General features: G+C 39.1%; 1 protein-coding gene across 1 annotated transcript in view; it reads left to right on the top strand.

Annotated features, from left to right (window-relative positions):
* The first annotated feature begins 4296 nt into the window (after nt 1-4296).
* Nucleotides 4297-18166, top strand: part of UBE2O (ubiquitin conjugating enzyme E2 O) — a 72357-nt gene continuing 58487 nt past the window's right edge. The window contains exon 1 of the mRNA XM_072645797.1: nt 4297-4653. Coding sequence (XP_072501898.1) covers nt 4318-4653 — 336 coding nt within the window. The 5' untranslated portion in view covers nt 4297-4317. The remainder of the gene's footprint in view (nt 4654-18166) is intronic.

The raw sequence follows: 18166 nt of genomic DNA, 5'->3' as shown, positions 1-18166 counted from the left end.
CTAGCAGGTTCCCCACCCCTGGAGCTCTTATGTGACCTGCTGACATCTTTGCCCCGATACTTTAGTTGGTTGATGTTATGGGCTATTCAATAGTACTGAACCTATAGAATCTGAACTTGAGCTGTCAATACTTCTATACTGAGTAGGTTTTCTTTATACCCTAAGAATCTCTATGATTGAAATACTAGGCAAAAAATGAACTGCCACTGTCTGAACTGGGGTTCCTCTCAGTTCAAGACAAGATTTTTGGGAAATAGTACAGTATGCCACCTTTACTAGAAATTCCACTTTCAGAGCTGGTAAATGGTTCAGATTAGTCTTTACATAATTGGTAGGCAGTCTCTTTTGCAAAGTCAGCTGAGGTCCATCAATTCTCTCCACCTGCTTATCAGAAAATCTCACTAACTTTTTTATGGTAAAAAAATGTTGGTGGTGGATTGTCTTTATGAGGCTCTCCCTACTCCCTGGGGCTTTTCTGTAAAATAGGCAAGTTGCCCAGTTTCTCAATAACTTTATATGGGTTAGCTTTCCATCAGTCTGGTAACTTGTGTGCCTCTTATCCACCAAAGTTTACTTTTAAAAATATATTTTTTAAAAGTTTAAAGTAAAATTGACACCTTTTGTTTTTACATCACCCATATTTCCCACTGTATTCCCTCCCCATTCCCTCTAAAAGGACCATCCCCTGTAACTAAGAAAAAGGTTCAGCAAAACTAAACAACACATCAAACAAGTGTATGCAGTATCCCACAACTATGATCTCCATTGCAAAAAAAAAAAAAGTAGGAAGCAAACATTTCAAATTTTATAAAAGAATTTTGCCTCCTAGTTTGAGGACTTGAAAATTTATGCATCATTTTGGTCAGCTCTTCTGAAGTGAAGTCATGGCTAATTGGTAGACTTATTTCAGCTCCTTTTTTTAGCTAAGAGATGTATTTGCATTATCTCTATCCTCAGAAAACCTAAAGGACAAGTCAATAGATTAGCACAGCTCTTGACCACACATAAGCAATACAGGATAAAACCTGGGACATCACTCCTAAGGTAGTTATATCTGCACTAGAAATGTCACATGCTACCATCACTGAAATTTCTTGTTTTAGTCTTAAAAGTTTTTAATATGTTAAAAAGCACAAAGTGGTAGGGTTGAGGCCACGGGTCTCCTTGTGGATTGTGATATATAGCTCTAGACTTCCTGATATTTGACAATGCTACATTTCCTTGAAAGCTTGTTTTGGTCATAATGGATCCTGGCAGAAAATCGCATCAGTCAGTCAACAAACATTTATTAAGTGCTTACTACATACCAGGTACCATACTTACTAATCACTGGAGATACAATGGTAAAAACATTGCTCCTACCTTCAATGGCTTAGCATCTGTGAATACTTTCTGGTTCCTGGTTGGGTACACTTGTGTATACTTGGCAAAATGATTAGTCATCATTAAGATATGATTCATCTTTAATCTTCACTATTACCTATGCTTGGGGTCTTAGTTGGACAGGTGGGGTAATAATAGCACCTACTACACAGGATTATGAAGATCAAATGAGATTATATATAAAGTGCATTGCAAACCTTAAAGCAGTATATTTTGGTTATTATTTTTATTATTGGTTTACATGTTGCCTTAAAATTAGTCTCTGCCTGTTTTGGCAGGTTGTTTATCTGACATATGTGTATATGTTAATTTCCTCTTTAGAATATGTTTCTTCAAAGCAGGGAATGTTTCAATTTTATCTTTCTACCCACAATACCTAGCTAAGTGTCTGGCACACAGTAAGCACTTAATAAATGTTTGTTGATTAAATGACTGATTCTACTCTAAGATCCCTTCTAGCTCTAAGTTTATGATTTTATAATAATAATAGTTACCATTTCTATAGTGCTTTAAGGTTTGCAAAGCGTTGTATAGTCAAAGCTAGGATTTTTCCAGTAGTAATGTGTGGCTCTGAGAGTTGGACTGTAAGAAAAGCTGAGCACCGAAAAATCAATGCTTTCAAATTATGGTGCTAGAGAAGGCTTCTGAGAGTCTCTTGGACAACAAAGAGATCAAATTAGCCAATACTTAAAGAAATTAATTCAGAGTACTCAATGGAAGGACAAATACTGAAGATGAAGCTTAAATACTTTGATCATATAACGTGAAGACCGGACTTTTTGGAAAAGACCCTGATGTCAGGAGAGAATGAAGGCAAAAGGAGAAGGGAATGGCAGAGGATAACATAGATGGACAGTGTCATGGAAGTAATGAACATGAGCTAAGATAGACTTTGGAAGACAGCAGAGTTTAGAAGGCCCTGGAGTGCGATCCATGGGGTCACATAGAGTTGGACACGACTGAACAATAACGATTACATACATTATCTCATTTGATTCTCACAACAAACCCTGTGCTATTCCTGTTCTCATTTTACAGACGAGGAAATGGAAGCTGAGAGAAATGAAAGGATTTGCCTTATGGTCACATGGTTAGTATCTGAGGTAGTAATTTAAATTCAGGGGTTCTAGACTCCATGTCCAGCACTCTAATAATAACAGCTAGCAATTCTATGCTACATTTGGATTTGCTAATACATACATACACACCCCTCATCTGAGATTTGAACCTCATCACAAACTGTGTGAACTAAGTGCTTTTTTTGACTCTATTTGAACCTCAAAACAAATCCTGTGAATGTCATTACTCCTGTTTTTACATATGAGGAAACTGAGGTGGAGAGAGGTTAAGAGACTTGCCCCAAGGTTACCCAGCTAGCTGGATTTATACTAGGTCTTCTTGACTCCAACTCCAAAACTTTAATAATAATAGTAATAGATAGCAATTTATAGCACTTTAGGATTTGTAAATATATATGATACATATATACATACCTACATGCATACATATACACACACACATATATACACACAGAGACACATATATACATACACACATATACACATATACACACACACACATATATACACACACACATATACATATACACACATATACATACATACATACATATACACACATATACATACACACATACATATACACACATACACACATACACACACACACATACACGCACACATATACATGCACACATATACATGCACACATATACATGCACACATACACATATATACACACATATACATACACACATACACATACACACATACATATACACACATACACACATATATACACACATATACATACACACATACACACATATACACACATATACATACACACATACACACATATATACACACATATACATACACACATATATACACACATATACATACACACACATACATACACATATATACACACATATATACACACATATACATACACACATACACACATATATACACACATATACATACACACATATATACACACATATACATACACACATACACATATATACACACATATATACACACATATACATACACACATACACATACACACATATACACACATATACATACACACATACACATATATACACACATATACATACACACATATATACACACATATATACACATATACATACACACATATATACACACATATACATACACACATACATACACACACATATATACACACATACACACATATATACACACACATACATATACACACATACACACATACATACACACACATATATACCTCCTCATTTGAACCTCACAACAAGCCCCGCCAGGTAAGCGCTGGGACAGTCACTCCCATGTTACACATGAGCAGGCTGAGGCCGAGGCGGTTACCCGACCTGTCCCAGGCCCACCCAGGCGGGCAGCACCTGAGGCCGGCTCCGTACTGGGACCTTCCCGACTCCCACCAGCACACCAGTAAGACCGCGGGCATTCCCAGAGCGCACAAAGGTTCGCCAAGCGCCTCGCCCACGTAAACTGCGCTCTCGGGAACACCTGCTCTCCTTCCGGACCTCACCTTTGCCCCACCCCTTCTTCTATCCGGCCCCCAAGTCCATTTCTTCCTTTCCCGAGTCTGAGCCCCGCCTCTTCCCTCGTGGATTCTTTCCCTTCTTCCGCGTCCATCCTCTCGGCTACCCCTAGCGAGAGCCGGCCTCGGCTCCTAGCAACCGCATCCTCCGTTCCCTGACAACGGCGGGCGGCGCGTCTTACGTCATCACGCCTCAGCCCCGCCCCGTAGCCTTACTCCCGCCCTCTAGCTCCGCCCCCTCCCCCGCGGTACTCCCCCCCCTGCTCCGCACCCCCTCCCCCCCAGTTTCCCTTAGTCCGGGCTGCCTGCGCCGCCTGAGACTCTTGCTGAGCAGTCATGGCGGATCCCGCAGCCCCCGCGCCCGTCGCTCCGGCCCCGGCGGGTGGGCCGCCGGTGTGCGGCCCCGGGCCGGTGGCCGCCGGCTCGCAGCGCCTTCTCTTCTCTCACGACCTGGTGTCGGGCCGTTACCGCGGCTCGGTGCGCTTCGGGCTGGTGCGCCTCATCCACGGCGAGGACTCGGACTCGGAGGGCGAGGAGGGCCGCGGCAGCTCCGGGGGCTCCGAGTCCGGCGGCCCGGGCAACGAGGAGAGCCGCGCCAGCCCCCTGCGCCGCGGCTACGTGCGCGTCCAGTGGTACCCGGAGGGCGTCAAGCAGCACGTGAAGGAGACCAAGGTGAGTGAGGGCCCCCAGCGGGCGGCGGGGGGAGAGGGCGGGAGGACGGAGGTAGCGGGGAGCCGGGGCCCCGGGGCCCGCGTGGTGGCCGAGCCTGCGAGGGAGCCCGGGGGCGGAGGCGGGAAGGGGGCCCCAGGGTGGGGACCGGCCGGGGCAGGTGCACTGGGCCCCGCGGCTCGACCCGGTGCTAAGTCATTGCAGCAGGGCTGAGGGCGAGCCCCGGGTGCGGAGCGCGGGGCAGGGCCCTCGGACTCCCGGACTCTCTGGGAGGTGGTTCTCCGGGCCTCCTCGCGCCTGCTCGGGCCCAGGGACTGAGGCGCCCGTCGGCACTTTGCAAGCTAGGGGCGGGGGTGGAGGGAGACATGGAGCCTGTTCCCGGAGTGCTGAACGCCGACCCCCCGGGGAGCGACACGGGCTGCATTGTGCGCGGCCCAGAAGCCATCCAGAAAGGAGAGGCCCTGCCTTGTCAGTGTAGGCGTCAGGGAGGCTTGGCTGGGAAGTTCCGTGGGGAAAATACGTATATTATATGTGAAATATGTGTGTATTTTTCTTTATTGCGAAGGAATTTGCTTTGCTCTTATTTTATCCCGAGTACCTTTACATAGTTGCTAATGGGGAACTTTGTGAAGGCAAGTCAGATGCTTTGCAGTCCTGAGTAATGGTATGTGTAGTACAGTATTCATGATAACCAAGGCTTGGGGGAGAAACGTTGAGAGCCGAAGAGGGGGTGGTGGTGCTCTTTATAGGAACTGAGGGAATGATGACATTTCAGCATTTGGAAGTGCCTTTGAAAAGGCTGAAATGGGAGCTATCTAGGGGGGAAAAGTTGCTTGTGCATGTTCAGATAGGCGGTGAAAATAAGTGATTACTCAAAAAAGTCAATCTTAAGCATATTTGGACTTCTTGGAAAAAACGCTTTAGGAACCAACCTACTGACTGCTGCAAATCCACTAATTTGGAGTGGGACTTAAAGGGATTTTCTTGCTCCCAGGTTGTAACGGAACATCACTCTTCCATATGGCTGTCTGCATTGGAGCTGGGGGAAATGGATTGATAAATGCTTTGGAAACAAAGGGTTTGGCAGCCTGTAAACTAGGACCAAACATATTTTGTTAGTTTGTGGCTGTTTCCCAAAACGTGGATTGATATCGGTGACACACAAGCACACCCTTGTTTACCGTCTGTGTCCTCTACCCTTCCCTGCCTCTTTCCCTCCCCCCACACCCCCACGATTTTCTTTGCTTGGATAAGGCCTGAAATGTTTCAGCCATCTGGGTCATTGCTATTGGAAGATCTGGTTTTTAGGGAGTGGGCACATGAGAAGTTAGTCCTTTGCTAGATTGGATGCCTCACATGGGGAGACAAAGGAGACTGAGAAATGGAACGTCTTGGCTCATTATGAAGGGGGGGTCTTTGGATGAAGATGTCACTCAGGGAGAGAGGCCCCATCACAGGAAGAGACTGTAATCCATTTTCTAGTGGCAGAAGTGATTGCAGATTCCAGCTGGGTCTTCTACATAAATGCTCACATACACATTTAACCTCTCTCTATTCCCCACCACCCCCAAATGAAACTTGAGTAGTAGCAGTTTCATTCTTAAAATTCATTTGATAATTTGGTTGGAAAATGCTGCTTTTTGCAGTAGGATGTTATGTTAATAAGCACTCATCGTTATTATTTATGTCCTCAGGAAGTGGATGTTTATTGTTCATTGCATATGTCTCAAGTGCGTGGGGATTCTGGTGCCTTTTTATGGGCTTTTGAAAAATGTATTTTTTTCCCCTACCTTCCCTTTTTGTATGTTATAACTTAAATTTTGACTCCTTGCAGCTAGGCTTCTTAATCTTGAGACAATAGAGGAGCTAGTTCCTGATTTCCAGGCTCAAACTCTCTCCTTGGCCTTTTCAGTTCCTGGCTATTGCCATGTTTAAAAGTTGTTTCTGTCTTGGCTTCAGGAGTTACCTTTGTTTACAATTTTGGTTTTATCTGCCTTTTCTGTTTCCCTCCACTCCAGTCCAGTGACTTATACTTTGAATTATCTACTAGTTTTGAAGTCATCATAAAAAAATTACCATATGGTTCCTGCATGGACAAATTCTGAATATAATTCTGAATTAGTTAAAATGTGGTTAGGCTAACTGATTAACCGTGTTAAAACAGCGCTTTTTTAATTTGCTATCATATTCTCGTTTTTGTGTTCCTATCCTTCCAATCAAGGCATATCAAAAGAATGCTTAGAATGTTGTGAATTGTAGCATGATGGACTCATGGAAATAGTTTTGATGAATTTTAGATTTTTGAACATGACAAACAGGGGGCCCATTAAAGATTAATTTTTATATTTAATCAACTTTAACTTATTAAAAATAAATATATCCAAACAGCAACTAAAAATTCTTTGTTACTTGTGCCTGGCATATATTACATACTGAATAAATATTTGTATTTCTGTCTATTCTGATCTTCATGATTGTACCAAATATGTTTTATGCAGATATAAGTAGTATATATGCAATATTTCAAGTAATGTGTTTTTTCTGTATATTTCTTCATATTGATCTTTTTTATATTTACTCATAATTCTTACATTTGCCATTTTTTTTTTCTGGCAACGTAATGGCCCTTTGCATTAATGCACCGCAGTTTGCTTACCCATTTCCCAACCCCATTGTGCATTTGGGTTTTTTCCAGTTGTTTTTTTATTATTATTATATATAGCACAACTGTAAGGGGAGTGGGAATGTAGAGATCAGAGGAATTTAAAATGGCTACTAAATCATGAATAGTATCAGTGGCTCCTTTTAAAATAATCGGGCTTAATGTTTGGTTTCCTAAGTGCTTTAAAGTTACTAATGAATAAATTCACAAAAAGGAGACTTGACTGGCAAATGCCTCCTTTGGCTGAAAACCAATGTGGAAAATTTACCAGCAGTCAGAAGCTTTCTTTTGAAATTACTGAGCCTTTGGCCCAGTCCTAAAGCCAGCCAGACCTAAGTTTCCTTGGGCCTTAAGAAGTAGGTTATTTGTTGTTTTGACCCCATATGCTCCATTTATTCCTTCCTTTTTCAGTCTCCTCACAGTCCTCCTGACTATGGTAGTCAGTACAGAATTTATTTATTCTTAAATTTTTGTAACTGGCCACATAATCTCTGTGAGGTACAACTTGTATTTTCAATTTAAGTCTTTCATTAAAGGCCTACTATAAGACATTATGCTTTCCTACATGGCCATCTCCTTACAATGTGGGGAAAACAGTGATTTCCTTTCAGAGGCCTCCTGAGCTTATGCCTTGTCCACCAAAAGGTATATGAAGTGTCACTTTTTAGTATTTTAAAATTCAATTTTACATTATTTATTCTGATCTAAGAATATCTAAATAGAGATTTTACAGATCACTCCCATCTGTACCTATGCCTATGTTTCTCATCAAACACAAGCATTCTCTTTTGGTTTAGATTCAAGAGCCTGTCTGTATGATTTGTCAACAAATCAAACACGTCTTAGAAGTAACTCTCAGAATCATACTGTTCTATGGGGCATCAGTACCTGTGTGTAGTGTTGAAACAACTCTGGTGACAAATTCCACAGGGATTGGCATCTGGGTTTATTTTAGGCTCCTAGCTGGACCAGTGTTTGCATAGCCATTTAAATGCAGCATCATAATAGCACATGAAATTTTGTTTCCTTTGCCCAGGTGCCTGGTCCATTAGCGACTCTTCTGAGTGACGTAATAGGAAGGAGTTATGTAAGGTTAACCAAGATGCAGGACTAAGTGCATCTAATTGCTTTATGTTCAGATATGATCAGAAGTTTTTTTTTTATAGTCTGTCTGTTCTGCAGTTGTATTCCCTTTCTTTTGGCTTCTCCTTTCTGCTTCTGGGATAGTGCTTGTGATGTGACTCTCCTTGGCTTGTGTCTGTCTCAAGAACAACTAACTTTTCACTAGATTAAAGGCTGCTAGTGAGTCTGACTAGGAGTCAAGACTCTTGACTCCTCTTCTTGGCTGTTACTCAATTTCCTCATCTGTAAAATGGAGATAATAATAGTACCCACCTCACAGGGTTGTTTGAGGATCAAATAAGATAATATATGTAAATTAGTTTGCAAACCTTAAAGCATGATAGAAATGTCAACTCTTGTTGATACTGACTCTGGGTAACCTTGGGAAAGGCATCAATCCTACTTCATTTCTCCCCACAGCAGAGTAAGGGAAGCACGCTGTTTCTTCTTAATCAAAAAACTATTTAAATCAATATAGTTTAGATATCTGGAAGGCTACCAAGTTAGTGGATGGGCTAGCAGCTTTGATATTAGTAACAGGTTTTTTCCATGCTAGATCATATCTTACCCCACCTCATTCCAGAAGAATTTTAATGCAGCATTATTTTAGATACATAGAATGTTTGTTGTTTACTGTGTGCTAGGCATTATGTCAGAAGTTTGGGAATACAAAAGTAAGAAACCAAGATAGTCCTCTAAGAACTTACATTCTTCTATAGCACATGGAAGGAGCGGGAAAGATGAGGAAGTAGAGGGATGGTCTTGATGGGGTATGGTGAATAGAAGGCCCAGAAATGTGCAAGAGGCCCAGAATAAGATAAAAACTTACTTACCAGAATCAGAAACCCCAGGAATAGAATCCAAGGTTCTGTTGCAATTTTATGTCAGTGTGCCATCTCTGGAAACAAATTGTGTAGAGGAGTCTGTTTCAGTGGAATACAGAAATAATTAGCTGATCCAAGTGAGTTTTTCATCCCTTGTTTCTATATTAAGATCTTTCATTAAGAATTCATGAACTTCAGCCTTCCATTGTGTTTAAGGAGTTCACTGATATGAATTTAACATGAACACACACACACACATACACACACACAGCAGGAAATGAGAATATGAAGTATTATCTTAGTATTTTAAGATTAGTTTATGTGAATGCATTGCTTATTCTGGTCTGAGACTAAATACCCAAGTAGACTCTACAAATCCTTCTCATCTATATTTGAGGACCGATGAAAGAACAGTAATAACAACTGTAGCACTTTAAGGTTTGCAAAGCACTTTGTCATCTGTGGTATCTCTATTTGATCCTCATATTATCCATTTGAAATTTAGGTGCGGCGATTATCTCTATTTTACAGATGAGAAAACTGAGGCTGAGAGAAGGTAAATGACTTGATCAAGAGCACCCAGCTAATTCAAATACTGTCTAAAGTAGGGTTTGAACTCAGGTCTTCTCTCCAAGTCCAGTACTCTTATCTGTCATCCAGCTGCCTCCCGAAGACTAATAGAATAGCCAAGGAGATCAGGGAGCAGTCAGTGTTTCTGTTTTGTTCTGCCCCTGTTTATAACTTCAGCATTTAGCACAGTGCCTAACACCAAGGTACTTAATAAATGCTAGTTTTTATCTATATTTATTGGTTCTTGAACTGAAATAGCATTGAGATGGAATAGGAACAATAGGAAGTAGCCACAAGGCGGGTGGAATGAAGGCGATCTGGGAGAATTAGAAGTGGGCTCTAGGAGGAGCGTAACAGGAAGTCTGCCAGGGTAGAAAAATGTGTCTGTATTAATTTGTTCCTTAGCTATTTTCAAACTAGTTGTAAAGATACATTCTTATAAGTATAAAAAATTATAAATATGAAAATTTCAGAGAAACATAGAAAAACTTGCATGCATTGTTGTAGAAGAAAGAGTATTACCAAGAGAATAGTATATACGATGACTGCAGTAAGTAGAATGAAAACACTACGAAGGAATGAAAACAGGCAGCCAAACTCAGGTTAATTGCATTGATCAGTTTTAGGCCTGTAAAATACTTCTCTCTTCTCAGTAGCATTGGGGAACTAGAACAGGTATATGGTGGTGAATATGGTTTGCCTAACTTCTTTTTGTTGTTATTTCAAAAGGTAATTCAGTGGTGAGAGAGGTATATTGGAAAGAAAGGAAGGAAATGCATTTATTAAGTGCTTAGTATATATGTCAGCCACTCTGCTAGGTACTTTACAAATATTATCTCATTTGATCCTCACAACTGTTATGGGAGGCAGGTGTTGTTATGATCCTTACTCTACAGTTGAGGGAACTGTGGCAGACAGACTTTTCCAGAGTCACATAGCTAATAATCGTTGGAGGTGGGATTTGAATTTAGGTCTTCTTGACTCTAGGCCTAGTACTTTATCAACAGTATCATCCATGTGCTTAGAGGGAATGTAGTGGTAGTGTGTTTTGTTTTAAAGAATAAAAAAGGATACTAATTTGATATGATTCTGGGGAGAAAGAAGGCAGTGAAGACTTTTACTGAGGTCAGCCAGAATCAGCAAAAATGACAATAGCTGATATTTTGTCATACTGTAAAAGATTTGCAAAGTGCTTTTATCTCATCAGAGAACTTAAAACATTGATTGATTAAACTAGCTTTGGGGGGTCTAGTTCATTCTTTCATTCTATATTATAGATCCTTTCCTAGACCCTTTCCCTTTTCCAATTTAACCAGAAAGCAAAGTGTCTGCTAAATGCCTGGAAATATGAAGACAAAAAATAAAATAGCTTTTGTCCTCAAGGAACTTACAGAACTTACGTCCTACCTAAGGGGATGTACAACGTAGACAGGAAAAGATAAGATAATTTTAGAAGGGACAAGTTACTTGCAGAGAGGGAGGGCAAATGCCAATGTGATCTTAGACTACATTAATTGTAATGACCAAAACATTTACTTAGTCTAGTGATGCCTCATAGGGCATATCAATGAACACCACTAATTTAGCTTAGTGGTTTGGAGTTTAAATTTTTTTGTTTCCTTAAGTGATGTAACTTTACTTTCAGCTTATACAAACCTACTTTTGCCTGCTTCTATCGTTTTCTTGCTTAAAAATATTGAATCATGAAATACATTAAGAAAGCATTCATTGGAGAGATCAGAATACCACTTAATTTCTGATTTCCATTCTTTTCAGTTTTTATTTGTATTATGTCTTTTTGTGTGTTAAAAATGAAAAATTTTTGTCTTGCATCATTAAAAGTCTTTTTACCTTATCGTTAATTATTTTCTTTTTTTTCTCTTTCATTAAAAAAATGTCTCAACAGTTCTTTGCAGTCATGAAACATTTTGTTATGACTATTTTGGTGTCTATGAGGCTTTTCATTTTTTACCTTCTTAAGTGCTATACTGAGCAAGGAGATCAAAGAGTATGGGCATTTTAGTCACTTTTGGGGTGGGGGGGAGAGGCATAGTTACAAATTGCTTTCTGACGTGGTTGAACAGATTCACATTTCCACCAACAATATATCAGTGTGCCTGTCTTTGCACAGCCCTTCCAGCGATGACTATTTTTACTTTTTGTTATTTTTGCCAGTCAGGCAGAGGGAGTATAAAGTTAAAATTCTAAGTTGTTTTGATTTGCATTTTTCTTAAATTCTTATTTGGAGTAATCTTTTATATGGTTGTTAATAGTTTGAAATCATTTTCCAGTTAAGGTGGCAAAATGAATGCTTGTAGAGAAACCTCGATTTCCCACATAAATCCCAGTAAATATCTGAAAAAGGTCCCAGAAAGACCAGTGATGAAGAAAACCAGAAAAAAGCCCACACTAATAAACTCTGCCATCTAGTTCAGAAGTACACAAAAAGAGGCTTCTAGGCAGGGAGAGGAGCTGCACCAAGGAAGCTAGCGCAGGCTCAGGTAAAGGAGAAAGCCAGCTGAAAAGAAGCTCTGACAGGTAGCTCCTGCAAGCAAACTCAGACCTGACCAGTGTGAACTTTAGTAATTGGGCTCTTGTAACCAAATCCTGTTCCTAGCTTGTCAGACCAGAATTGGAAGACAGAACTAGCACCTAGAGGTTACTGCGTAGGGGACAAAGTTCAGCCAGGTAATCCTCAGAGCAGTGGGGGCCACAGCAGGAGATAAAGCTAACACAGTACCTGAATCCCAGCACAATATAGGGAAGAGTGGGGAATTTTGTGCAGAATGATTAAGAACAGTATGTTCTCCACCATCCATGGGGCCTTTCAGGACTGTAGCAGGAGAAAGAATCAACTACCAAGTGGAGATCATATAAGGAAGAGTCAGAGACTACCACAACCCACAGTGACCACCAGGAGACTGAAATAGAAGCCAGGGATTAAAGCAGAGGGTGGGACCTAATTTAAACTGCTCCATCCAGCAGCAGCAGCATTTATACTGAAGAGGAGACCAACCCAAATAAGGCCTAGGCAATCTATCTAAGAGTGCCAGAGGGGACTGATCTGAGCAAAAATCCCATTCCAAGAACTGAAACTAAAAAAAAACATAAGAAAACACCAAAAATTGTGAAGAAATACTGTAGTCTAAAAGAAGGGGAAGACATAAATCCAGAGGAAGATAGCTCCATGGCAAATTGGAAGCAGAACTTCAGAGAAAAAAATATTTGTTTGGCCACAGGACTATAAGTGGTTGAAAGAAATGAAGCAAGAAATAAAAAAACACAAAGTTCTGGAGGAATAACTTAGAACAGAAGGAGGGAAATTGTACAGAAGTAGTGGTGGACTCCCTCAGAGAGTGGAATAAGCAGAACTTAGTGACTGTGAGACAATAAAATACATTAGAAGAAAGTGAAAAGATAGAAAAAAATAGAAGAAAATGTAAGCAATTTACTACCAAAAACAACTAATCTGGAAAACAAGTAGAGATAATTTAAGGATCTTTAGATTACTTGAAAACAACCCCCCCCCCCAAAAAACACTCTTGCATGCCATATTTCAAGAAGTTATAAAGTGAAATTTATCAGCTGTATTTTAAGCAGAAATAAAGTGAATATAAAAATAATTCACTGATCGCTTCCTTAAAAGAAACCCCAAATTGTAAACACACAGGAATATCTTAGTCAAATCCAAAGCTTCCAAGTCAAAGAAAAAAATATGCAAGCATCTAGAGAAGAAAGAGTTCAAGGGCAAGGTAGAAAATATAGGATCCTTACCCACACGTTAACAGCAGCTGTAACAAAGGAGAGAAAATTTTGGAATACAATATTCCGAAAGACTTAAAGATAGAGGTTTGCAAATAAAACCTTACCATGCAAAACTGAGTATAATTTTATAGGAATGGAATAGAGGACTTTAAAAAATTCATAATGGAAAGACCAGGCCTCAGTGGAAATTTTGAATTGTTAACACATAGAAAGCTAGAAAAGAAAATTCATTTAAGCAGATAGAAAGGTCTAAACCTATGATAAAGTGCTTACCTTCTGACAGAGGGAGCAAGATGTGTTCCTTCAGAAGCCTTATCTCTTGTATGTCAAGAGACACAGAACCTGGTTGTGGATTTGTTGTGTTTTAAGGAATGGGGAGGGAAAAGGAAAATGCTAGGAAAGAAATTAGGGACGAAAAGGGAAGAATTTACCTATTTCACTTACATATGGTGTTTGTATGGGAAAGGGTATACAAACATAGAGGAGTGGGGAAAAGAAGTAAGTGTTCTTTACTTCAGTTATCTGAACCAAAAAAAGAGGGTGGCACAAGTAGCAAATACAGAAAGAAGTGCTATGAGAAGACATCTCCTCTTGATCCTTTGTGAAGTAAGGGACGCTTACAGTCTGGGATGCTCAAACTTCTTGGCATTTAATAAAATTTTTATTCTTCCATTCTTTGTACTTTATTATTAGGAATGGCTCTCTGGTGATGGATGGAATGAAGAATATAGAAACATAGGTGATATAAAAACAAAGGATATCAATACAAATATAACTGGATTTTAAAAAGGAAAAAATGAAAAGCACCATGAAAAAGCACATGTAGAAATTTTGAAAATCAAAGGAGATAAAATTTTAAAAAGGAAAACCATTAAAATCGCATGTAAAGCTAGGAATTTCCCAGCTCCCTCAAAAAATCATTAATAGACAAAAATGTCTGATAATCTGATTTCCAAAAATGAAAGGAAAATCAAATTGCCAATATTAAGGAAGATAAAGGAGAATTCACAAGTTAAGAAGAAATAAAAGGATATTATTAGAAAGTATTTTGCCTAATTATATACCAGCAAAATTGATAACTGGAAGTATATGACTATTTATCCAAATGTAAAATAGCCAGATTGCCAGAAACAGAAATAGAACATTTAAATTACTGAGTTTTGGAAAAAAGAAATTGAAGAAGCTATGAAGAAACTCCTATAAGTCAAAATGCCCAGGACCAGATGGATTTACCAATAAATTCTATTGGACATTCAAAGAAAATTCAGTTTCAGTATTAAATAAATTGCTTGCAAACGTTGGGAAAGAAAGGGTCCTACCATATTTCAATGATACAAATTGGTCATGATACCTAAGCCAACGGGAGACAAACAGGGAGGGGGAGGGGGGGAACCCATAGACCAATATCTTTAATGACTTTTGATACAAACTACCGAATGACATTAACAAAGAAGCTAAAACTATTTCAAGGAAGATTATACTGTGATCATATTAGATTTATAATAGGAATACAGATTTGGTTAAATATTAGGAAAATTATAAACTGATAGACTCATAATAAAAGAAGACAATAAGAGTTACTTATAACAATAGACACAGAAAAGGCCTTTGACAAAATGCAGCACCCTTTTACGTGAAAACAATTTGAAAATATATAGGAATAAATAGACTATCTCTTAATGTGGTAAATAGTGTAGGTAAAAGCAAGAGGTAGCATTATATATAATGGAAATACTAGAGGCATTTCCAGGGAGATTGAGAGTAAAGAAATGATGGCTATTGTCACCATTATTATTTGATATAGTTCTAGGAATACTAGTAGTAGTAATTAGAATACTACACTTCAAACTATATTGCAAAGTAATAATCAGCAAAAACTATTTGATAATGTTTAAAAAGTTCATCTATGAAACACATTTACTATACAAGACCTAGAAGTAAGTTAGCATAGTAGGAGAATGTTAAATAAAACCAAAGGTTTCTACTACTGAGGTGGATACTTTTCAGTAAAAACTGTTGAGAAAATTAGTAGGTTTAGACCAACATTTTATACCATAAGCTCCAATTTGAGACATGACTTAGACATAAAAGATTCTATCGTAAATAAGAGGAGCAAGAAATATGAAAACTTTTCAGAACAGTGAGTAAGGGAAGAGTTCTTGAATAATCACCTATATTTTGTTTCTTAATGTTATCATAGTTATCCCAAGTATCTTTCCCTCTCTCAGAGATCCAATCAATTTGACAAATAGTCCTTTTTAGAGAGGAAAAAATAGATCAATCAACTGAACAATGCATTGAAAAAGTCCATAAACATATGCAAGGTATAATACCTGTGACTCTCCCACTCCAAGTAGGGTTTGGTTGCAGGTATATTTTCATAACTTTTTATTTGAGTCCTGCTGGATATTTATAATTTTGTTGCATTTACTTTTGGTTTTTTGGTGCGTGGTTCTCTCTGATTACATGGTTGTAGTTGCTGTGTATATTGTTTTCTTGGCTCTGCTTACTTTACTCTGCATCACTTCATATAGATCTTTCTGTGCTTCTCTATGTTCATTACACACATCATTTCTTACTCCATAGTAATATCCCATTATGTTCATGTACCACAGTTTATTTATCCATTCCCCAATTGATGGGTGTCTACTTTGTTTACAATTCTTATCTATCACAAAAGGTGCTGCTATAAATATTTTGGAGCATATGGGCACTTTTTTCTTATCAATGACAGCTGGCTGAAAGGACTTTTTAAATCATTATATAATTCAGTGTAGCTTTCTAAATGTTTGTATCATTTCACAGTGTCACCAACAATTTATTAGTGTGCCTTATCTTTCTGCATCCTCTCCAACATTGACTGTTGCCATTTTTGGTCATTTTTGCCAATTTTCAGGGTGTGATGTAAAACCTCAGTGTTGTTTTGATTTGTATTTCTCTTAATAATTATTTTGGAGCGTTCTTTCATGTGGCTATGAATACTTTGCAATTGTTTTTTTGAGAACTGTTTATTCATATCCCTTGGCCACTTATCTGTTTGGCCCCCACAAGCTGTTTCAAATCGTCTCTTCTACCTTCAGATCATCCACAAATTCCCCTTCTGCATCTCTCTGCTAAGTACCTTGCTGTTGCCTCTTAACTGACTGAGAAAATTTAGGCCAAAGCACTCTTCTCCCTTTCTTTTCCTCTCAAAATGCCTACCTGTCATACTATTTTTTCTCTGTGACAATGAAATGATTTTTCTTTTTGTCATGGACCCTTTACATGGACTCTTAATCTCATACCTTGTCTTCTTCTTCAACAGATTGCAGTATCAGTCACCTCTGGAATCTTCAATCCCTACCTTTCTATCAGATCATTTTTTTTCTTTCTTCAAACATGCCTAAGTCTCCTCAGAGTTAACCTTCATTAGACCCTACCATCTCAAAAAGTTATCTCCTCCTTTTGTCATTGGAACTCCTTGAGAAACAGTCTATACAGACAGTTCTTACTTTACGTAATGCTATGCAAATTTGACTATGTAAAGGATTCTGAAAGAAATATTCCAAAAAAAAAAATACTGTTACCTTTACTGTACAGTACTATATGCCCTCTCTCCACTCCTGCCCCTCAACTTGGTGCTTCATAGCCTCCTACTCTCCCCCCCCCCCCAAAAAGGCAATCCTCCAAGTGAAAGCAGAACAAAGGTTAGGCCATCCCAACTGCTGCAGATTTGGGGCTTAGCTGGAGACCTCTAGCTCTTAGACCAGGGGTGGGGAACCTGCCACCTTTGCATGTAGCCCTTTAGGTCCTCAAGTATGACCCTTTGACTGAATCCAAACTTCAGTGAACAAATCCACTACACTTGAGAACCTAGAGGACCACATGAGCTCTTGAGGCTGCACCTTTGCCCTCTTCTATCTACTCACCCACATCTGTCTACTATTAGTCTGTTCCCACCTTGCTGCCCTCTTCCTGCCTCTCTCCCTCTCTTTCCCACATCTTCATTACATAAAAATCACTTTACACAGAGGTCTGCAGAACTGTCTTCAAGTCTTCATGAACTATACTTCCTGCCCCTGCTTCCTGGAATTTCTAAAAATAAGAAAGGTAGGCTACTAACAACCATAGGGGAAAAGTGTTCCACATCGCTAATAAAGAGAATTGCAAATTAAAATAAGTCTGAGGCTCTATCACATAACTCTCAGATTACAAAAACACAAAATGAAAATGACCATGGTTAGTGTAGCTGTGGTAGGACAAACATGCTAAAAGCGCTGTTAGTGGAACTATGAATTGGCTATTCTGAAAAGTAGTATGGAACTGAACCTACAAATCCATTACGTTATGTGTATCTTTGATCCAGTGGTACCACTGCTAGGTATATAATCTAGAAAGCGCTCAGGAAGAGGGAAAGGACATATATACGTATACACATACATACATACATACACACATGTGTATGTATAGATACACATATATACGTATATGCTCATATACGTATGTATGTGTATATATATAAAAATTACAAATAGTACTTTTTTAAATTGGGGAATGACTGAACAAATTATATAATTCACGATAAAAAATGATA

This window comes from Notamacropus eugenii, chromosome 2 (genome assembly GCF_028372415.1).
Source record: "Notamacropus eugenii isolate mMacEug1 chromosome 2, mMacEug1.pri_v2, whole genome shotgun sequence".
Taxonomy (NCBI): Eukaryota; Metazoa; Chordata; class Mammalia; order Diprotodontia; family Macropodidae; genus Notamacropus; species Notamacropus eugenii.
This window is presented reverse-complemented; position numbering and strand designations above follow the sequence as displayed.